General features: G+C 46.0%; 1 protein-coding gene across 3 annotated transcripts in view; it reads left to right on the plus strand.

Moving 5' to 3' along the window:
- Positions 1–24,393, plus strand: part of MED18 (mediator complex subunit 18) — a 361,400-nt gene that overhangs the window by 257,351 nt on the left and 79,656 nt on the right. For all 3 annotated transcript variants that reach the window (XM_069622938.1, XM_069622937.1, XM_069622939.1), the window contains exon 2: positions 15,937–16,020. In XM_069622938.1, coding sequence (XP_069479039.1) covers positions 15,948–16,020 — 73 coding nt within the window. In that variant the 5' untranslated portion in view covers positions 15,937–15,947. The remainder of the gene's footprint in view (positions 1–15,936; positions 16,021–24,393) is intronic.

Genomic DNA, 24,393 nt, shown 5'->3' on the forward strand with positions numbered 1-24,393 from the left:
GAGATCCAGGCCCTATCTTGCAAGCCTCCATACTTGACTTTTCATGACACGAGGGTGGTGCTGAGGACGCACCCCTCCTTTATGCCCAAGGTGCTGTCTGACTTCCACCTCAACGAGCCCTTGGTGTTGCCAGTTTTCTTCCCGTCGCCTTCGTCTCCGGCCGAGAGGACTTTGCACTCGCTGGATGTGGCTAGAGCGCTGAAGTTCTATGTGGACCGCACAGAGTTTTCGGAAGACATCACAGCTGTTTGTGATCTTTGGACCTGTGAATCAAGGGAAGGCTCTCTCGAACGCTTCCATTTCCAGATGGCTCTCCGGCTGCATCATGCACTGCCACCAGTTGGCAAACCGACCGCTGTCTGGCCGTCCGAGAGCCCATTCGACCAGAGCGATCGCTGCTACCACGGCGTTCCTGTCTGGTGTGCCCCTGCTGGACATCTGCAGGGCTGCTATGTGGAGGTCAACGCGCACCTTCACGAGATTCTACTGTGTCGATCGGGACTCCAGGAAGGAGTCCAGGGTCGGCCAAGCAGTGCTGCGCAACCTGTTCGCTTAAGGTAAGCCTGGTGAGGAGGTAAGAGATGCTTAATGTTGAGTTGTTGTATTGCTTAATGTTGAGTCTGTTGCCACCTCCCATGGTTGTGCATGTGTATACTGCTATGTATTCTTATATTCATGAGCATGTGAATCCATGCCAGACCCCATGCTGGAGAAGGAACAAGTTACTTACCTGAAACTATTGTTCTCCAGCATGGGTCTGGCATGGATTCACATGCGAACCCTCCCTCCTTCCCCTCTGCGGCTCTTCACTTGGTCATACTGCCACTTTACGTGCTATCAAATCTAAGGATGGCTGCCGGGGGAGGGGCTTAGGTAGAGGGCAGTCAATGGCTGGGGGCAGTATGACCCAGAGATCAGTGATTGGTTACTACTAAGAAAGACGGATCAGAAACGAAACTGATACTGATTTTTTTTCTTTACCGAGGATTCCCGGCTTGACGACGGGGAATATTCATGAGCATGTGAATCCATGCCAGACCCATGCTGGAGAACAACAGTTACAGGTAAGTAACTTGTTCATTACTATTTCCCCCTGAAGCCCCCAATAAGCAATGTAAAGAGATAGGAGGCGAGAGCAGGCATTCAGGAATGGCAGAATTCAAACAAAATATCAATCCCAATTTCCCCCCAGCAACACCAGAGAAAAACAGAATTGATTGGCAAGCGGTCAGAATGGTTTTAAAGTTCTCTTGAGAATGGATTGGGTAAAAACACTAAATATGGTTTAAATTGCTGAATATGTTTAAATTCTTATGGGAGCCGCTTTGGATAGTTGCACACAAACACTAGCAATGATTAGATACTAAGAAACAATGTGAAATCTTAAAATTAAGTTCGGAAGCAATGAAAAACTGTTTTACACTTGACAGAATTTCCCTAAAACAAAATTTGCAGCAAACTGTCAATGCGCGATAATCGCGATTACGGGAGAACCGTATGGATTTGGGATGCAGTTTAAGATGTGAAATTAAAGCTGTGGATGTTAGCTACAAGCAGAAGTTGTTGTTTCTAGCACAAAAATTGAGGATGTTATGGACGTTTTAGTGGAGGTCGTTTTTCCGAGACCGGTGCAAGAATGGGAAACGGGAATGCACTTTTAAAAGACAAACAGGATTTCTTACACTAGATTATGACTATAGAAAAAGAGAATGCCACACATGAATCTCCACAGTTCCTGGCCAGGGAACCCTTCACGTGGTGTATACCCAATTTCTTTCTGGGATTCACTTTAGTTAGTCACAACACTAATGACTTATGATTTTAGAATACAAATAAGAAACTCAGCGCAAGAAAAGTTCTGACAATTCAAAAAATACTCCTAACAATATCAGGTTCTGAAGGCAAAAGAGGACAGGTTTAAAATGGGGATTGGCTATGGACAGTATATATGCTAGTGACACAGTTCTACCTATAGATACTCACTAGATATGTTTTTACATGGAACCGTCAAGATTTCTGGTCAGGGATTCTGGTCAGGACAGACTGCTGGGCACCTCGGATTGGACTGGATCTGTCCACAGCGAGGCACCGTACTGGATTGGATCTTTTGGTTCTGATGATCATTATTTTCAGCAGGCAAGCAATACAGCACAGCCCGGCTGTCTTTTAGTTCCCTTTAGGTTTCTTGGATTGGTTCAGGTTCTGGAAATTTAAGGCGTAGCTGAAAATGGTTCAGCTATGCAATGGGCCTTTCTGCTTTGCCAAGTTTCTGGAGTCTGGAGCAAGTAAAATGGATAGTTCTGCAACGGGGTGCTCGGCCAGCATTCGGATAGTGGGTGAATCTGTCTGTCTTTTTGTGTGCTGAGCTGTCTCTATTTATGCTTATGATAAAGGGGTGTGTTTGCTGGTTTGGCCTAAGCTCGCCCCTTTGACAGGGATTGGTCAAGGTCTCCTCTCTTCCTTCATAGGAGGAGAAAAACAGTGTGTCATCTTTATGGTGTGGGTTTATGAGGCTTAGAATCCACCCCTAGCTCCTTGAACACAAAACTACTTTTGGTACAATACATATTTCCACATGTGCAACCTCTAAAACAACCCTATATACAGATTACACATTTTGTGTTGCAGATACTCCTCCAAGCCCCATCGCTGTAGGATCTTGTGTCTGCTTTTTGCAGAATTTTGCCCTTTTCATCCGGAACACAATGCCCAATTTAAGAGAAAATTGCTACAAATGTGCGGGTTGCACATGGGCATACGTGTATAAAGTTTCATACTTCTATCAGAAATGCATTTTGTGTAATATCACATTTTCTGCTGTTTCTTCCCAGAACATGTCAGAGTTCTGGCGCCTTTTCACTCGTGCATCCAAAAATTAACAATGCTGTTTCTATATTTTGCACAATTTTACATAGTAAATTATCAGTCTTTTTTAAGTGTCTTTTGTCCTTGTTGAGCAACAAATGGTTGTTTAGCTCCACCCCTTTGGTCTCTCCCTGGGACCCAGGTCTCCTCCCTGTTTCTCCTGGGCAGAGGCCATTTACGACTTCACACCTCGCATTTCCTTTAGCTGGAGAATGTCCATTGTCTCCTTCCCCCTGCAGACCAAATTCTAACCCCACCCTATAATCATCACATAGATGTGATTTCCTGCTGGAGAGGAGCTGGAGGGAGAGGCCTTGCCTCTGTGAGGAAAGCTGTTATTCCAGTTTGGGTGGCTTTTAGCCAGGCTTAAATTTAATGTTAATTCTGTTGCATTTTTCCTTGGCTTGTAACAAACTTGTGATTTCAAACTTGCAGCTAGAACACTTATTCCAGATTCTAAACCATGGGTTCATTCAATTACATCATAGGTTACTTTCAGTAACCGGCTACTTAGATTGTACACATTTGATTTCAGTTTATACAGGTTTTACAGTTTATCATGCAGGGTTCTGACAGCTGTCATTCAGGCGGCCGAGGGTACTGCGCCCAGATTTTGACAGATTCCACAGGCAGGCAGCTTTTGCTGTGGATGTTTCTCTGATACTTTCACCTTTTCAGGACCTTGTAAGTTCACAATGATTTCTTCAACTAAATGAATTGTAGCACCCAGTAAGAATTGTGTATGTTTGAGGATCTGGATGTTTTTGTGCCGGCATTCTGCAGTTTCAGCAATAATGAAAAAGGATTTAAAGCAAGATTTTGGGATTTCCTTTAGCAGAGCACTGCTTTTCCATCTGTACTCCATTTTCACTTGTTGTGGAGCCCAGTGACATGTTTCAGACGTTAGATCTCTGTTCCACCACTGACAACAGGCATGGTAGATTGGGCAGCCATCTTTTTGTTCTTTGCAAAGCGCGATTTTCAGAGGTTTTGGCGCGCACAAGGGTTTTGCGGCCATTTTGATGTTTCTGGCACCATCAGAACACAGTGATGCCATGCGTAATGTAGAGCAAAGTGGGTCAAGACATCACACAGCAGATGACCGCCTTGAGAAATTGCCGGCATCCAAGGCTACGGCAAAGTCATTAGGGACGGCAATCGGACAGACTGCACACCCTTCCACTCAATGGAAAGGTAAGCCTTTTTGTTTCTTTAATTACGGACAAAAAGGCAAACATCCTGCCACCCTTCGAGGTCGGAGGCATTTCATTTTTCATCCTTTCAGAGGTAGAGGAGGCAAGACATAGATTGCTACCACATCTCTCCCCTCCATTGTGGACCCCACCACAAAACCTCTTTAAAAACTTTGGCCACACGACGCCAGTAAGGGGGGTGCCTGGCGCAACATTCGCAAGAATGGTCAACCATTAATTTGGACACATGGGTGCTTTAAGTAGTCCCCCAAGGTTACTGCCTTAAAGTTCCCCCCAAACCCCCTGAATTGCCCCCTCTGATCAGACCACCACCTGTTCCAGACCCACTGCTCCTGCAAGAGGTTTCCTTTCTTCCATTCTGGTACCTATTCAGGAAAGGAACAGGGGTTGGTACTTCACTATTTCTTTGGTCTGCGACTCATCTTGGACTAATTTTGGACCTGAGGTGCTTAATCAAGTGCCTTAGGAAAGACCAATTCAAGATGGGAACACTCTCAGATCCTCCAGGTTCTAGATATTCAGGATTGGTTGTCGTCACTTGACCTACAGGACACTTACTTCCATGTGCCGATCCATCAAAAGCACAGGAAGGTCCTGAGATTATTCCATGTGCCGATCCATCAAAAGCACAGGAAGGTCCTGAGATTAGTCCTAGGCAAAGTTCTGCCTTTTGGGCTTACCTCTGCTGAGGGTCTTCACCAAGCTGACTGCAGTGGCAGCCAGTCTCAGGAAAAGAGGGATTCACATCTTTCCCTACCTAGACAATTGGTTATTTGGGACATGGTCTCTGGACCAAGTCCTGGATCATCTGTTACACCCAAATACCTCCACATGCTGGGCTTCTCTCTCAATTAAGTCCCAGCTGACATTTCTCAAATCCTTCGATTCATCTCAGCGTTTCTGGACCCGCCCCCCAAGGAGAGGGCTCTAAACATCCTGCAGATGGTCATCAAATTTCAGAACACAGCATCTGCCAGCCCTGGGCTGGTTGGCATCCCACATCTTCCTGGTGCCAGACGCTCAGTTGAGAATGCAATTGCTCCAATGGGACCTCGGGTCTCAATGGTCACAGTTCTCTGGCTGTATGTCAGCACTTCTCCATGAGCACCACAGCACCTATCTCTTACCCTCTCCACTCTCCACTTGCACGTTCTGAACACTCACAAGGCATAGTAGGTTTGTCTTTCCCTCCTTTTTATGCCTCTGATTTGTTATACTATTCTATTATTTATCTTACTTGTAATGCATCGTCTACCTCCCCTGTCCCCACCCTGTTGTCCTGTGGGTGCTTTGAAATAGTTTTTGCTAATGTATAAGCACCTAACAAGTGACCAATCAATACATTTGAGTCCCGATCTGAGTCGCTCAGGATCTCCTGTGGTGGACTCGCACAGAAAACGTGGTGGCGGGAGAGCCATTTTGGCAACCATGGCCAGAGGTGACCATAGTGATGGACACCTCTCTGAAAGGCTGGGGCGCTTACCTGAACGAGCTGACAGTGAATGGGTTCTGCTTCCTGGTGGAGACAACATTTCACATAAACCTGTTGGTACTTAGGGCAATCAGGCTGCCGCTGATGGCCTTTTGGCCCTCCATAAAGGGGGCAGACTGTCCGATCATGACGGGCAACACAGTGGCCATGCACTACCTGTGCAGAGTGGCCATGCAGCTCTGGTTTTGGGCGTTAGAGAACAAGATCTCCCCAACAGCAATTCACCTCGCTGTGAAGCAGAATACGATGGCGGACGCTCTGAACAGGCAGGACTCGGTCTCCCACAAGTGGGAACTGTGCCAGGAAGTTCTCCTAGAGATCTTCACCCTTTGGGGAACCCCTCAAGTGGATCTGTTCACCAACAGTGTGAACAGGAAGTGCACACTTTTCTGCTCCAGGGAATTTGCTCCGAGAGACGCACTGGGGGGGACGTGTTGGTGGTGAACTATAACTTGCAGCTCGTATATCCGTTCGTGCAGTTTCCTGTCATTCCTCAAGTGATCAGGTGTTTGTAGATGTACAGGGCAACCATGATCCTGATTGCCCCAGACTGGGCCAGCAGTATGTGGTACCCCGATCTCTTGGACATGGCCATCAGTCCTCCACATCGTCTTCCCCGGAGACTGGACCTTCTCTCTCTCAGGGGAGAGGGCTGGTTCTTCACTCGAGCGTACACACGCTCAACCTGCAAACCTGGCTATTGAAAGGTTATGGTACACGGATTGGGACCTTCTGAAAGACGTGATGGCTGTGTTTCTTTCGGCCAGAAGGTCAGCAACTTCAGCTCTATAACGCTGCAGTTGGTAGAAATTCTGCAGCTGGTCCAGAGCACCGGATGTGGATCCTCTTATGTGATGCCTAAAGGGTGTTATCCTTCCTTCATTTGTGAAGATTGGGCCTTCAGGTTGTCGCCAACAATGGCTATTTAGCAGTGCTTTCTATTTTCAAGCACGCCAGAAAAAGGCTCGTACTTCTTGATCCTGACTGGGAAACCCCCAATATTACCCAGAGGATGAGGAGCCTGAAAAACTTAACTCATTGGTGGAAATAGTCAAAGTGAAAGGCAAAATCCAGCTTTATTAAAACTCAGAATAAAGCAGGGACAGCATACAAGCAAAATGGTCGCAGCTCTCATACAAATCAATACATTGTATATCAAAAATACATTGGAATGATGACATTGTGATACAAAACCTATGGGGTGAGGGTATTGGATAATATTAGTAACTATATATGTACTCCTTGTGTTGGTTTAAACGGTTAATTGGTTATTTCGTAAATGATGCCTCCTCAGACCACCTCAAAATTGAACAAAAATACAGCACTTATACAATAGTTCATTGGTTGGCACAATATGTAATGGGTGGCTTGTCACCAGAGTTTTCATTGGTTGGCTTTGGTTGATTGACAGACTGCTTGCATTCAATTCAAGAAAGTACCACGCCTCATCTCTAGGCCATGAGCCAGGGTGATCGCCTTTGAAGTTAGCCTTGTGCAGTGCCTCGTGTCTGGGAATATGCATACGGAGTGAGGCAGGTGTCCTGTCTGTAATCATTGATAATGAATAGGCTTTGTTCACCAAAATGTGGGAGGACCTCGTTTAGAATTATTTCACACTGGATTTATGAGTATTTTAGCTAATATTAATATGAATGTTATGATCTCCTATACCACTGGCGATATCCTCTATTTTATTTTCCATGTAGTCCTCCGACTTAGAATTATCCTGCACCTGGCTCACAAAAGTTGGTTGTCCTTTACCAGACTTTAATTATCAGTGCTCCAGATAAGATTTGGAAGTATTTTACTCCCTATTTTTTTTAAAGTTGGGAGTAAACTTATTTTTTAGGGAGTAAAAATCCAGTTCCCAATAAGGGTATTACAAGTGAACAAAAATGTTTTAACTGAAAAACTGATTATTTTTAAAAAATATTTATTTTCAATGGGTTGTGTTCTCCCACGTATTCCTCATCTTTTGATTATATCCATATGCTGCTTTGGAAAATGTTTCCAGCAGGAGGCACTGCGCACCATTGCCTGTTAACTCAATGTCCCTCGAGGGACGCTGTCTCGATGTCATCGCTGGTACAAAGCGCGCAGTGACCTTTTGGCTTCAGTTCTGTTAACCCGTGAGAGCTATCGCTTCGCAAGATCAGCGCGCTCCGGTTTCTTCGTGAATCTACGGTTATTTTGAAAACATATGGACTCTTCGTCGGCATCATCGGCTCCCAAATCTGGGTTTAAGAAATGCCATGACTGCATGCGAAAATGGCCCTTACGGACCCCCATCGGGTGTGTCTATGGTGTCTCGGATCCGATCACAAGACATCAGTGTGAATTCTAACTTTTCGATGACAGTGAAAGCCCTGAAAGAACGTAGAGGGAAGTTAGCTGCAGGTAGGTCACATAAATCCCTTTCGGCGACTCTGTCGAAAAAGCGTTCTTCCGACAAGTCGAAGGGTGACTCTCCTTATCGGGAGAGAGCTAAAAGGTGATCTCTATCTAGGAGTGGGTCTCACCACTCGTCTTCACGACGTATGAAGAAAAAGGCGTCACAGGTCGTTGTCATAAAGTTCCTCCCCTGAACGGGTTACTTGCCCGACATCGGCGTCACCGGCTGAATCAGAGAGATTCACATTGAAAATGCTTCAGGTCTTCGAGAATGCGGCTTTGACTCCCTCGAATAAGAAGAGTAAGAGTCATGCCCATGTTGAGGGGAACCAACAAAGAAAGGGCAAAGGACAAAACCTGTATGCCCTCGAGCCCGTGTGTCACGGAAAAAACTCATTGAACCTTCGGAGGTTCCATCGAGTTAAACTCCTTCAAAAGGAAAATCATTGATGCCAAAAAGTCGACATCCTTGTTGAAAACATTTGACACCACAGTTGTCGGAGCCCGCCATCATCGACCCATGTGACAAAATCTTCAAAGTAGGATAAAAAAAACTACGATTCGTTCCTCCCATTACCAAGAAAAAAAATGTTTTAAGTTGCTCTCCTCTATTTATGAGGAACATGAACCCTCATCTGATGATGCACGACCCTTTAGGTTGCAATATGGGACACAGTGTTCCAGAGGCTCTGATATCAGGAGTTTAGGATGAAGGATCTATATGAGATACTGCAAACTGCAAGTGGGACAGATACTGCCCCTGAAATTGAATTTGGACGACCAGATCCCTCAGACCATGCGGATGGGTCGTGCAGACAATGTCTAGAGTTATTGAATAACTAGGGTGGAGTTGACCTGCACCACATTTTGAGCAGGATGATCTAGCAGATATTTTAGATAAGGGACCCCAGGAGGACCCTATTCTTCTCTACCATGTAATGTAGCCTTACAAAGGTGGGTCAGTGCCAACTGGGAGACGCTGCAATTCATTTCAGCTGTAAATAAAGAATTGACAAGCAAATACAGAACTTCAAGCACTGATTTCCCCCCCCCCCCTTCAATCTTACCCAAGCAAGCATTCTACTCCAGGTATTCTGGTGGTACATGCCGACACATCCACATCATAACCAAATGCATACCCAATGATTCCCCCCGACCGAGATGACAAGCGCTATGATGCCATGGCAGAGAAGGTCTTCTCTGCTGGAAGTATGGCCCTTAAATTGGCAAATGCCTCATGTGCACTGGCTAAGTTTACATTTACCCTATGGGAATGCATAGCAATGGCGGCTGAACATATCCCGGAAGGGGATGAAAGACGTATTTTTGAATATTAAGGATGGGAAGGACACCATGTGCAAATCCCTTCAGACTGGTGTCGACTGCGGACAGTATCGGCAGAGCTATGGCGGCTAGCTCTGCTGCACTGTAATGCACAGATTTGCCTGGTTGAGAGTCTGGGTTTGCTCTGGATGTGCAATCAAGACTTCTTAACATCTTGGACGGCACATATTTATTTGGCAGCAAGGCTGACGAGAGCCTGGTGAAGCTGCAGACCTCCAAGGCGGCAGACAAATCCCCTGGTGCTGTATCAGGCAACCACAAACTAGCTCCAGGGGAACGGCTTGGAGGGGCTAGTCCTTTTCGTTTTGTATTACTCAGCTGGAAGAGGGAGAGGACTGGTGATTCAGGGGTCAGAGAAGAGTTCCCTGTGGTGGATGGGGCGGAGGTGCTAATCCCGTCCAGACACTGACTGCATTATCCTCAGCCGCTGCATCAGCCGCCTCAAAACCTCTCTTGAGGGCTTAGTCCATAAAACCCAAGCAGGAGGCAGACTCTCACAGCATCTACAAGAATGGCAGGGGTATTGGCAATTGGAAACGATAGCCCAAGGGTTTACTACCTTTCCTTTCTAAAAAGGCCTCTGGATCATCCACCGGGGAACAACTCTTTCAAGATTCCAGATCCGCTCCTTGTGCAGGAAATGTTGACCCTGCTAGAGAAAGGTGCTATAGAACCAGTACCTGTTGTGGAGAGGAATAAGGGTTGGTACTCCCATTGCTTCCTAATCCCCAAGAAGGACCGGGGGGTGAGACCCATCTTGGACTTGAGGGACTTAAGAGACTTGAACAAGTTCCTCAGGAAGGACACGTTCAAGATGGTTACCCTTTCTCAGGCTCTCCAGCTTCAGGACTAGATGATGTCATTGGACCTTCAGGATGCTTACTTTCATGTGCCAATCCATTACAAGCACAGAAGGTAACTGAGGTTCGCCGCTCTCATTATCGGGTTCTCATTATCGATTAAGAGTTCTGCCTTTTGGGCTGACCTCCGCCCAAAGGGTTTTCACCAAGTTGATGGTGGTGGTGGTGGCAGAGAGTCTCGGGAGAGGGGGGATTCACGTCTACCCAATCCTGGACGATTGGCTGATCAGGGCCCGGTCTCCCGAACAGGCTCTGGAACATCTCAGCATAAGCTGCCACTCTCTCCAAGGACCAGACTTCTCCCTCAATTACAAGACGACGTCCCATATGATAGCATCTCAAAGGCTCCAATTCATCAGAGCAGTCCTAGATGCGTCCTTGGGAAAACCCTTGACGTGAGGGCTCAACACATTCTGCAGATGGTAACCACATTTCAGAGTGCTCAGATTGAGGTTGCTCGGCCTCATGGCATCTTGAATTTTTCTGGTGCCAGAGGCTTGCCGGAGAATGGGATCCCTCCAATGGAGTCTGAGGACACAGGGGGTCCCAATTCTCAGGCAGGATGTCTGACCTTCTTCAGGTTCCAAGCAGAGTAGCAGAGGGTCTTCTGTGGTGGGGTTGCAAGAACAACATTTTGAAGGGAGAATCCTTTTGGCAGCCATCGTCGGAGATGGCAGTAGTGACAGACTCCTCACTCAAAAGGGTGGAGAGCCCATGCCAACGATCTGATAATCTGCGGTCATTGGTCTCCATCGGAGTCCAAACTACACATCAATCTTTTGGAGCTGATGGCAATCGAACTGGCGCTGAAGGCCTTTCTGTCCTCTGTAGGGGGCAAGAATGTCCTGATAATGATGGACAACACAGTGGGTATGTATTACCTCAACAAAAGAGGTGGGGTAGGGTCACTACCACTGTGCAGTGAAGCAATGCAGCTCTAGTTCTGGGAAATTCAGTAGGGGCTCTCCCTATCAGCAGCCCACCTTGCCGGAGAGGAGAACACGGCGGCGGACGCTCTGAGCAGGCAGTGCACAGTCTCCCACGAGTGGGAACTTGCTCAGGAAATCCTTCAAGAGATCTTCACCCTTTGGGGAACCCCTCAAGTGGACCTGTTCGCGACCAGTGCCAACCGGAAGTGCGAGCTGTACTGCTCCAGGAAATGTCCCCCAAGAGTAGCTCTAGGGGATCCGTTCGTAGTGGAATGTGAGTTTCGACTCCTGTATGAGTTGCCTCCTGTCCCCGTCATTCCTCACGTGATCAGGAGGTTGAGAAGGCTGGGGAAAACCATGATCCTAATTTCTTCATATTGGGCCAGGAGGACGTAGAGTTAGGGAGAATTCTCATATGTGCTAATTCCTCTCTACCTTAAAGACCCCCAGCAACTTTGCTGGATTTTTAGGACTTGCAGTTTTAATTTTTAACCTGGAGGGAGCGAGACCCTTTTTCCCACTCTCCTGTATTTTAATGTGATTTTTTTTTTAAATTATTTTATTTTATTTATTTATTTATTTTAAACTCCGTTTCTTTTGGTTGTGGAGTCTGACAAACTCCATAGGCATCATCTTTTACATTGTCACACAGCACCTTCAGTGCAGCGGCACAGGGAAGTCTTTCAGATTTCCCAAGGTTTAAATCCCTTCTCTTGCATAATTTACTGTTTCCAAGAGCGGTAAAGTGAATTTACTTGCATTTGTAACATTCTAAATCCAGCACACACTCTTTCAATGTGGTGCTGGAGGGGTTACTTAGTATCCCCTTTGTCTAGCTTCTCATGTAACATTTTTGTTACCCATTCCTTGGTGAATGGCTGGTGGCAGTGGTTTACTTTTAACTACTGTGGTGTGCATTTACCGTGGGCTGCGTTTGCAGCTGCAGTAAAGCACCCTAAGGTGCCATTTTTGTCAAAATGGCCCTGGTCTTCTTTTTTCACCATTTCTTTGTGGAAAGGTCCTTGTTCAGATTTACTCTGCGTGCCAAACAAGCTTTGGTCCCTTTGTTAATTTTGCCTTTGGCGGGATTCACGATTAAAGCCGCCTCTGGCTCCAGGGTGTCTGGCAGGGGCAAGAAGCGAGGGAGGTGCATGAAACTCCCTGTGCTTTGTCTCCTAGGAGACAAGAATGCACTTGTAGGTGATTGGCCGTCTGGCTGTCCGGCAAGGACAGCCACCCTGCTGGGTGACTGACAGCTGGGCTGGAATTAACGGGAGAATCCTGCATAAAAGGCGAGGCTTTTTGGCTTGGCAGACAGTCAACCACTGGACGAAGGAATCTGAAGAACTTAACTCCTGGACTGTTGGTTTGCCCGGTGAGCACTGCTGCTGTGCTGAAACACCAATTTCTTATCGACAGAGAAACCCTGCAAGGACGACTTCTACCCTTGAGTTGGTGGGACCAATCCACTCCCAAAGCGAGCCACCTGGGCATCCTCTCGGAGCTGGTTGAAATTCCACGGCAGTTGCCGGAACCAAATAGCCAGGGAGAGGAACACCAGATAGTGTGCGTTAATTTTAAGCTGGCCAAGAGCTCCAGGAAGATCCTCCGGACTCCCAGGAAGTAGGAATGACCGAACCTGAGCCATCTCAACAGAGTGCTGGACCCCAGAAGCAAGGAAAGCCCTTCTCGACAGCCAGCAACCGCAGTGTTGCTATTTGCGATAGACGCAAGGAGCTGAAACAACAAAGTGCCACTTGTTTGAAGATTTCCGGTTGTGTCAGTGACATTCCCATGGCAGTGCTGGAGTCCCCAGAAGTCCTCCCTCTTGTCCCCACGACTGAGGCCCAGAAACACCACGATCAGCAGAGCTGCACAGGAACGGAAGCCATCTGCTGCACTTTTCTTCAACCTAAAGGTACTGTACGGTCTAAGAACTTGCCTCTTGTTGTGTACATCTGCATCTGTAGGGTTGCTAACAGCTTCTTTACCTCGCAAGCCTAATCAGCTTGTGGTCCAACTTTGATTTCTTCTATTCTATAAAGACTTTAAAAACATTGTGCAAGATGTTTGCTTAACTGCAAAAAGTACTTCAGTTCACCGTAACTTTTGCTAACTTAATATTGGTTGGCCTGGCTCCCTGAATGACTCTTCTCTCCTCTGCTTATGTTTTGTGCCTTCCTTCCAGGAAGGGTTAACTGACTTTGCATTGGAGGGTTATTATGAAAGTACTTACCTGCTTCAGAATAATTGTGTGAATACTTGTCTTATTCTGAACCCTCTTTTCTTTGACACTCCTCTCGGATATTCTAAATGCAACAGTGATATGTTAATGTCCCCAGCATCCTAACTATTGAAGTCACCTGAAGGTGTAGTTACTGTCTGTGGGGCATCCTAAAAGGGTATTTACTGATTTTAGAAACTAAGAGTGTGTATTTTGAAGTATATTTGTGTGTTGCTTTATATTGGCCCCTTCTGAAGAAGGCTTACTCTAACTAAATTAATAATTGTTTAATCAAGAAACCTTGTGTGCAAGAGTTTATTTGAATACTTGTCACTTTGAATCTCTGTATCTCCCCTATAGCTCGCATTGACCCCTCTTGAGATAAGCCTGCCTGCTCAACACGCTACCAACCTGTGTAGTTCAGACTTATACCAAAGGTTGGGCTCCTATTGCCAGGAGGTCAGGGCTGTTGTAGTGTACCCAAAGGGTACTGCATACAATCTTGCCTAACACGTGGTACCCGGACCTTCTGAACATGTCCATCTGCCCTCCAAAATGCCTTCCACATAGAGTGGACCTTCTCTTGTGAGATTGGGGGGTCGGTTCTCCATCCAGAGGTCAAGACACTCAACCTCACGCGTGTTTCTGAGAGGTTGAGATATAAGGATTGTGCCTCCCCTCCCTTACGACGTATTCGAGATTATGCTTTCGGCAAGAAGGCCAGCAACAAAATCCTTGTACTGCTGCTGTTGGAACAAGTTCTGCAGCTGGTGCAAGGATAAGAATGTAGACACTTATACATGCAGCACTCCTATGGTTTTATCTTTCTTACCACAACTGACTAATCTGGGGCTCTGGGTTGGCACCAGTAAAGGGCATCTGGCAGCACTATCTATTTTCAAGTGCTCCTCTGAAGAGGTATCTTTCTTCAAAATGCCACTAGTGATGTAACTTCTGAAGGGGTTAACAAATGTGTTCCCTCCGATCCCCTGTCAAGTCCTGGTTTGGGATCTCAACTTAGTTTTGAAATTTCTCATGTGTGCTCCTTTCAAACCCATTAGGTCCTGTCCTTTTAAGATTGCTAAAACTCAAAACCATTTTTTTTGGTTGCTCTTACATCAGCCCGTAGGGCTGTCCGATTTTCATTTAACTCAAATTATACTACCGTCTTTTTGTCCTCCACCTCATCCTGGAAAGGAAGATAAGAGATTACACAGGCTTGACCCAAGGCGTGCAGTTGGCTTCTATATATATATTATGTCTAGGTTACACAGGCCATAATTTGGGTATGGCGGTCACAAAACAAACCTTATCTACATGGATCATTTTAGGAATTTCTGAATGCTACAAATTAGCTGGAAAAGATCTTCCTGAGGTTCTCTGGGCTCACTCGACCAGGGGCATGGCTACTTCCTCTGCTTTACAGAGAGGAGTCTCCATTCAGGATATTTGTGCGGCGGCCACAGGGTTCTCCGCTCACACATTTCACAAAGCATTGCTGTCTGGACTCTTGCTCAACCCGGGAAGGTAGATTTGGGAAGGCGGTTTTACATTCGGTACACACAAGCCAATACGTTCTTACTCCCTCCCCCATAAATGCAACCCTGCTTTAGGGGGTCTATAATTTTTTTTTTTTTTAAAACGAATACGTGGGAGGACACAATCCATTTGAAGAACAAGTTGCCTACTGGTGGTAACATTCTTTCGATTGGATGTTCCTCTCACGTATTCCTCATCGCCCTGTCCTTCCTACCCTGCAGTAGAATTTCCTTGTTATCGCAGTTTACGTTCTTTCAGGGTCAGTCACTGTCCTGCGTAAGGTACACACAAAAAGAAAATTGGAAGTGCGCACAAAAACTGAACTGAGGCCAATGGTGCAGAGCCCCTTGGTGGAAAATATTTCAGATGCATCATATGAATATATCAAAAGATGAGGAATACATGGGAGGAACAATTGATAGAACATTACCACAGGTAAGTAACTTGTTCTTCTTTGCACCTAGTTATTTATGCACATTAAAAGATACATGTTTACTTCTTCCAATTAGGCAGTTAAAATAGTAGTGTCTTTCTGTGGTACTGCATGCACTACTGGTCCAAACATATCCATGGAGCTGTGAGGGTGAAATCAGGGGTGCAAGGTTCTACACGTCTTTTCCCTATTTATTTTTTGTTGGGAGTATTTGCAATTTTTAGGGCGTAAAAGTGGCTGATCCTTTTCTCAAGCCTTCTCTGTAACGCTCAACCCCTCCCTAAGTTGTCGTTAACCTTGGTTTGGGCCCTGCATGGGTCTGTATTTTACTAATTCAGCATGCTGTGCTCTCAAAGTCTTTGTTACATGGGGAGTCAATTTGCTCCCCATGTGTTTACATTTTGCTTGTAGGGCATTGAGTTGCTCCTGGACACCTCATACCCTATATGTACTTCGCCAGCTGTCCATAGTTACAACTTGCATGCCTAACAACATTTGATGAAAAATGTTCAGTGTTATACCATATTTTAAGTGACATAATTAAGTCATCTCTTTTGTTGCTAGCAGACGTTTTCAGGCCACCTGAGATGAAAGTTGTCCAGAATCCCTATTGAGATTGTGTTTTTTTTATAAATTCTGTTTCAGGCGTATACATCATGGAGGCCCCACCTGTTACTGCGATGCCTGTGTCTGGGGTTACCATTAACATGATGGAGTACTTGCTCCAAGGTAAGTGATCTTCTATTAATCGCTCCTTATTTGTGAAAACTAAAATTAGCTAGGTGTTTTTGTTGTGATCATATTTATTGAGTTAGGGCAGTGCTTTGCCGAGTAATATATGTAGCAGTGGGGCCACTTCAGATCTATTGATAGTCAGTCAGATGTTGAGATCTGTTGGCTCACCTGGTCAGTTAAATGTGGTAACAACATCTGACCAAGGTTTAATTCCAATGGATGCACATACCGACGAACAGACCTACTGCGCTACTGACGATGCCAGCCCAAATGTCAGCTACCCACACTCTGTACAGCGCCCCGCTGCTCTCGGGCGGGGTCCACGCTTTAAACAATAAAATAAAAAAATAATACCAATCAGCTACTGGTTGTATGCCCAGGAGTTAACAACCATCCGTGTTTCCTGTTCCTGTTAATGGGGTCTGGCCATCTCTTGTTCCATTGCTTATTTGACACTTCTACCTCAGTTCCTCCTATTTACAAAAACTGTGACCACTTGCAGACTCATACTCGGCTGTTGTGAGGAAAAAATTGAAAAAAGGCTTTGTGATTTTATATATTCCCCCTGCCCCCCCCCCCTCCCTTGTCTGCATATTCTTTGGGATGTGAGAGTTCGTTGCAATGTGACCATGGGAACTCCATTGCTAGATATGTATATCCAACATTGGAGACGATTCTGCTGTTGGTAGAACCATGAAGAATGGTATGTTTACTAGGAGACGTTCTGCGCCAGTTAGTTCCTGAAGTAATACCCCAGGAAAATCCAGGGTTGAGGCCCACAGAAAAACGCATGACTTTTCTGTAGGTTAAGGGCTGTGGGATGGTGCAGAAGTGGGCATGCAAGGGTAATCCAAGTTAACCCTCTATTTTTATTTTTAAATGCTTGTGGTGTTACATGGTTTAAGCACATCTACCTTAATGCATCCAAAACACTAAAAAAGAAAAGAGAAAATGCAATTTACAATACATTAGATAATAGGCCTATCCCATACACACAATCCAATTTTGAGCATCCAGTCATTTCTCAACTCCAGTATAGTCAGTTAAAGCTTAATACACCGATTTTCAAAAGGAAACAAAGTGCAATCAATAAGGACAAAGGGCAGTAATCCATGAAAAAACATTCCCAGAGAAATTCCCATGATGAAATTCTTAACTCTTTGATGAACCGCCCAAAATACAAAAGGGATTGGCCACCAGCACGCTGTTTAGCGAAGCGCTTGACACACAGAACGTAAAGCTATGGAGGGAGAGTATTTAGTGAGAGCAAGTTGTAGATGGCTTGGTCCCTGGCCCCAGATATGGATGATGCGGAGAGATTTGAATTTGATTCTTGCAGCAACCGGGAGCCAGTGGAGAGTTTTTAGGGCTGGAGAGATGCGGTCCCTGGACCTGAGGCTAAGGATACATCTTGCAGCCCTATTTTGGATTAGCTGGAGGGGTTTTAGAGAAGAAGAGGGTAGATTAAGGAAAAGGCTATTGCAGTAGTCTAGACTAGAGAGAACCAGAGCTCTAGTGACATTGAGCTTCTGGACGAAAGTGGGGAAACGAAGAATTCCTTTGAGAATGTGGAGTTGAAAGTGGGACTTCTTGGCAAGGTCCTGAATGTGAGGGAAGCAGGTTTTTGGCTTCAGCTGAAGAGAAGGGGCAGAGCCCATAGAGGATGGCCAGAGTGAAGGGAAGAAGGAGGGAGCAGGAGTCCCAATATGAAGGATCTCGGTCTTGCTGGCGTTGAGGCAGAGATCATTGGAAGTACACCAGGGCTGGGTGGCAGATAAACAGTCTAGAATGATGGAGGAAGTAAGGATAGGCTCAGAGGGTAGTTTGAAGAAGAGTTGGCTCATCTGCGTAACACACTGGCAGTTGGGGCAGAAGGTGGAAATGAGGTGTGCAAACGGAGCAAGATGGGTGTTAAAGAGACAGGGAGAAAGGTTGGGTCCCTGGGGGACATTCCACATATAACGATTTTTCATTGTGGGTAATATGTTGAATCTAAAGCGTGGGAAAGATCTTGCACATCTCCATGAGGGGTATTTGTGGCGATATGGTATAGGACTACCTGCCTTTCGATGGCTCAAAACTATATCCTTCTATCCACTTGCCGGGTAGGGTGTGGGGGGGCATATTTATCCTCTGCAGGTGCCTCGCTCTAGAACAGCCACGCTGCCTCTCTCCATCTTGAGCCGGATCTCCTTAAATTCCGGAACTCGTCAAGACTTTCCTCTTCACCTCCTCCTTCTCTCTCCCCCGCCCCTGCTTAACCACCTGTTTCTGCTCTCTCCTCTACTTCTGCTCAGTTTCGCTGACTGGCTGCCTGGTGTACCTTCATAGCTTCACAGGTCCCAAGCTTTCCTCGCCGGTCTCCTGCACTTGCTCCCAGGCCTTGAACTTGCTGCGGCACTACTGCATTTCGGTTACGACCCATGAGAGTAGTATCTCTCTGCACTTACCCCATGTTCTGACGGACTGGGCCCACTTGTCCCTATTGCCCCCCCTCCTAACCCTCCACGCACTTCCTTCTTTGTTTACCTGCATAATCTGAATGTACCATGCCTAGTAAGATCATTTGTTTTGTCTTGTCTTCCCATGCCTGGTTGCCCTTTGAAACAATTGTGTATAAGCACATAATAATTAATCAATCAATATGGGGGAGGATGGATACATTGTCACAAAGCTGAACTGTCTTCCATAGTACTTTGGTATTCATAGAAACCATACCTAATTCATATCGTATTAGTTGTAGGAACTGACCTTTTCCATATTAGCCCTTCACTATGGTCCAGATTATAATCACTCAGTTGATGATGCATCTCTAAACCATAGTAAATTGCTGGAACAGCCTTTCCTTTAATCACTGGTTTCAATGAGTTTGCCATATCAACTATGCACATGTTTCATCTGGCACAGCAACTGTTTTGCTTTCAATTATATGACCAATCAGTACCCGTTTCCTCTGCACAGTAAATATTTGGAAGCCCAACTTCTTCATTGGTCTGTCCCTCCGCCAGTCAAATTACAACCCTATCGTGCCTACTTTAAATATCACCATGTTCATCTTTGTGGCATTTATCATTAGTGCATTAGCCGCTACATATTGTCCAAATGAGTTAAGAAGGTGCAATATTCCAACCTTGGTACAATCTAGCTGTAAAATATCAGCGTATGTAATTCAGTGCAATCTACTACCAAAAACCACTGGGAGCACAAATACAGAGCTGGTAAGGGCCTCACCGAAATTGGACAAAACGATTGAATATAACCGGGGTCAGGACGCAGCCTTGCTGCAGTCCATTAGTCGTGGGGATTGCACAAGACACAATAACTCTCTATTCAACTTGACCCTTGTGAAATGTTAGTATGAAGGTGGATCGAAATGCTAAGAAATTGGTTAGGTATTTCTCCTTCTTTTGTTTTAAGCTTATTCCATAGTAAATTAGATCCACCTTGTCAAAGGCAATCGAGAGATCAATGCTCGCTGTGTATATTTCAGACCTTATTTTCTGCCAGACTGCTGTAGAAGATGAATTAACAGACCCGCAGTTGTTCTTCCCACACCCTGTCTGAAGCCAATTTTATTCAGTTTTAAGACACTAGTTACTTTTGCCCATGCTCTTAACTCTCCTAATACCAATGACTCAAACATTTTTGAGTCCGCGTCTAGCAGGGCAATAGGTCTATCAATTTAAAGGGTCGCGTCTGTTTCCCTTTTTCTATATAGATACAATAGTTGACGGAGACCAAGTAGGTGGAAATGCTTTGTTTTGAAGGATTGTCTTTAACAGGGAAAATAGTGGTTGCCCAATAAGTAGGACAACCCAATTTAATGGTGAGTCTCTTGCATACAGGACTGTTGATTTTTCAGACTTTCTAAGTATTGTTTCAAAGGTGAGGCCATGTTATCATGGCCTTACCTTGCTCCTGATAATTACGGGCACAAACCATTTTCAGTTTGTTCTTATATTTGTTTTTCTCGTTTTATCGGATTTACCTTCTCTCTCTCTTTACAACCACCTTTAATCTAAAAATGTTCCTCCTCATTTTCTGTTTAATAACCTGTACTTCAGGGACATACTTCAGGGACATAACCACTCTATCTTATACTTTTATTTAAAAAATTGGGAAACACTTCTGAATTATTTTGAATGATGTACAATATCGGGGAATAAGTTCAGCTGACATTTACTTTTTTCCAACTCTGCTATTCCTCCCAGTTCTTTTGAAAAATCTCCTGACTGCCCGATCATTCCATGATTGTTTATTCTCACATCAATTTTCACGGTGCCATACGCATCATCACACGACCATTCAAGCTAAAATTACCCCATAGAACATAGTGGTCACTCGGAGTGCCATCACACAGCAGTGAAACAACTAATTTGACACAAAAATAAAATAATTCTAGAACGTTGCTTTCCACGTCTCCATGTCATAGCACAGTCTACATCCCAACTTGCATTGAGTGGTGCCATATCCCATTAGTGAAAAAATTTAGCCTGCACGCAGACTATTTTGCTGTTTTTGTCGGGTTAACCTTTTGGAGCCTTTCTTTCCAAACAGTCCATATTATAACAACCAGCTATGATCACAAATTCTCCTATGATTTTTGCCACTCACACAAAACCTACTCTAATGTATCCAAGGGCTCCAACTGATCTATCTCTATACAGTTGCAGTACATGCTCACCACCAAAAAAAAGGATCCAACTTATTCTGAGGATCAATCTGTACCGGTAGTAAGCAAGGGGGATATTCATATAGTATGTTCACTTCCCATCTCCGAAGCGTAATTCACAGCAACTAACAGGCCACCTCTAGGCCACCCCAATCGCCCCCTCCACCTTCCAGAGACTTTTGTTGATAAACAAATCTACTGTGACTTCACTTATCAGACGTCTCTTGAAGCAATATCAAATCTGAAACCCCATGTTTTAAAATGGCATCATCGTCTTGAGTAAGATGGGTGAAGCCACGTGATTTCCAACACAGAGCGGGGTGGGCAGGGACTAGAAGTTGATGCAGCTGATGTCACCGACTTCTCCAGAATCTGTAGGCTCAATTTAACTACCTACCAAGGAAGAAATGGCGAGTTGCCAGAACTAAGAGTAAACCAACGCTATTATCCAGTGTCTGGCAACGTATTGCTCCACCTACCTACATGGTCTGCCTGTTGTGAGGAACAGAGCAGAGATGGATTCATAAGCTCTTCTATGACACTGGTGGACTGGTGCGCGAACTAGGCCAATGTATAGTAATGAAAAACTGAACAAGAGGTAGGTCCGGGGGAATGATGCTAGACCCATGGAATCTGGTGATGCACTCCAAATTATAACCACTGGGCGTTACTTCAGGATGCCACCATTTGGGTGGCAGGTGGAAGTGGGTGCATTCTTCCCAAGGGCCCGCACCCAACTACCACACTCGCCATTCATTTGGCCCTCTTTAATAACAGGATGGTTGTGGCCTTTAAAAAAATAAAATAAATATATATATATCTTGTGGAATCTGCTTAGATCACATGTTGTGCATAGGCCGACATCTAGTGGAAGCTGCAGAGTATAGTTTGTTTTTCGAAACTCGAAAATGCGCGTCGACCTAGGGGCGTGCCAGTAATACTATCCCTAGTGTGAGGTCCACTGTACCCATGATCCCTCAAGCACGTAGGACCCTCATTGTTTTTTTTCTGCCATACTGTTCGGAAGCATAGTTGCAGAGTTCCCTGGTTTTCAGCCATTTTGTCATAATTAATCTTAAATTCCCCGTTCTTTCAATCCCACTTCGGACTGGCGTTGATTTTTGGGGTCTCGAAGAACCAATAGCCGTCGAGACTGCACGACAGACTTTGGGCCTCGGAAGGCCTCTGGCCTCGGCCCGGGCCTCGGAAGGCCTCTGGCCTCGGCCCTGCAAGTAGGGAGAAGGGGGATGGACATACTCGCACTCGTTTATTTCCTACATACACTCGCCCGCTGCCATAGACTAACATATGGAGAGTACTCCATTTAAATTCTGCACCAAGTGCAACCGCAAGTTCCCTTGGGTAGATAAGCATAACACTTATAATCTCCGTCTGCCTAGGGATCACCCCGAAGCTAACTGCAGAGCGTGTAAGCTCTTTAAGGATGAAACACTAAAGGACCGCTCCACTAAACGTTGGGCCCACTACGCCAGGCATCTCGAGGCCATGGAGGCAGTGGGTTCCTTCACACGAGTGCTACGCACTCCACTGCACCTAAGCACACTAACCCCAGCCGAGACTCAACACGCGTGTCGAGCGATCGGAAGAAAGGGGCACATAGAGAGCGGTCCTCAGATACGGTGTCCTCTGGCGTTCCATATCAAGATCGCCTCACGACACACGGCAACCGTCCACAATTGTCAAGGGTGCCTCGCTCCCCAAAGGTACGTAGGTATGGTCGTCGGGAGACGGAAACGACCTCTATCCCCAAGCAGCTCGAAAGTCTGCCCCTAGTCCTTTCCATGTCTGCCTCCGAGTCTCGACGTATGCCCTCTAAAGCTACAGAAACTTCCCAAACTACCCCCGAATCTCGGCGCCAGGCGTCAAAAGATTCAGAGAAGGCCAAACCATCAGGGAAACATTTCTCTACCCATGGTAAGGGGGACAAACGACAGGAAAAGTAATCGGAGACAATATCTGTACCCCAGGTCCAGCAGGACAAGCATAGATCTTCAGATAAAGATAGATCTAAGACCCCTGTCACTAAACATAAACTTATCTGTCCCACTCCACAGGATATGGGAATAGAAGAGGAACCTCAGCAAGAGGTGGTCATCCCCAGTTCCAGGGTATAGAGCTCTGATGACATTGACAGGGTGATGACAAGAATGTCTTCTTTAGCTAATTTCTATGAGAAAAACCCAGATTATTTTCTGAGCTATCAGAGTACCCCTGAGATGTCTACTCCTTCAGGATCCAATGACCCTCAGCCTCCTAGTAAGAGACCTGGTAATGAGACTCCAGCTCAGGGTCCGATTTCAGACCCATTCTCTATTTTACCTTATCAGTATGCCGAAGATCTAGAGATACATATACTGGATGACCAAACAGGGGTAGATTATTACGGAGACGACGAGGACCAGGATGAGGAGGAGGTAGACGAGGCAGAGGCCTATAATCTAGACTCACTTATTCCCAAAGATCCACCGGTAAATGATTCACCTGTGGATAATCGGCCACTACTGAATGAGGTCTTCGCTAGAACTGCACAGCACTTTCAGATAGTTACTCAAGGGGCTCAGGAAGAGAGTGACTTTGCAGAGGAAATGATGGGAGACAAGAAGTCCATCGCCCAAACCATACCAATTCTGAAGTCTATCCAACGCGGAATTGACCCCTCTCTCCTCACCCCTAATCTTACCCGGGCAGTCAACCACAGAATTGAAAAATTATTCAGGGCGGCCACTTCCGACCAACTATATGTAAGGGGGCAGCTTAAGCCCGACTCATTGTGGTTACCACCACCAGGAAAAGAGCAGGGACACCTCCAGCATCATCTGAAGCTCCCCCAGACGAGGAGAGCCAGAGGATTTATGGTCTAGGAAGGAAAGTGGCCTCCACTTCCGCTTACCAGGCAAGAATCGCGAACACCACCACTCTGCTGGCAAGTTATAAATGTCACCAATGGGAGCAGGCAGCTGCCCTCATTGCCTCCGGCCCAGAACCGCTAAAGGGCCATCGGTGTCTGGGTGTATTCTAAAGGCGACTTTTGACGCAGCAGATAATGCAGGCCGGCACATCGCAGAGAGCACTATCAGCAAGAGACACGCTTGGCTCAGACAGTCAGGGTTTAAACTCGAGACCCAGGCTACTCTTATCGACATGCCTATGGAGCCGAATCTCTTGTTTAGCAAAGCGGTAGAGGAAGCACTCAAAACTTCCAATGAGGAATACGATACCCTAAGGTCCCTGGGACAATTAGCTAACAAACCAACGAACCAAAGAGGGAATAATAATTTTCGTCGCTCACGCGGCTAAAATTCCCAGAGGGGTTCCAATTGCTCACAGGGGCAAGGTACATCGTGAGGTGGCAACCAACAAACTACCCAAAGTTACGCCAGAGGTAACGAGAGGGGCTGTGGTGGAGGGAGAGGCAGCCCGGGTAGAGGCGGTACGCCTCCCAGCAAACAGTGACGCTCTGCTCAGGGTCCCTTCCCATGCATCCCCAGTAGGGGGGTGCATTTCCACCTTCACCCAAGCATGGGAAGGGATCACCTCGGACAGATGGGTGCTGTCCACAGTGTCCTTGGGATACTGCATCGAACTGTTGGAGCGCCCCCGCAACCAACCTCCAAGACAAAAAAATACTCCCTGGACCACCAAAAGATACTCCTCGAGGAAATCGTCAATCTTCT

Source organism: Ambystoma mexicanum, chromosome 11 (genome assembly GCF_040938575.1).
Source record: "Ambystoma mexicanum isolate Mex_15411 chromosome 11, UKY_AmexF1_1, whole genome shotgun sequence".
In the NCBI taxonomy this organism is placed as follows: Eukaryota; Metazoa; Chordata; class Amphibia; order Caudata; family Ambystomatidae; genus Ambystoma; species Ambystoma mexicanum.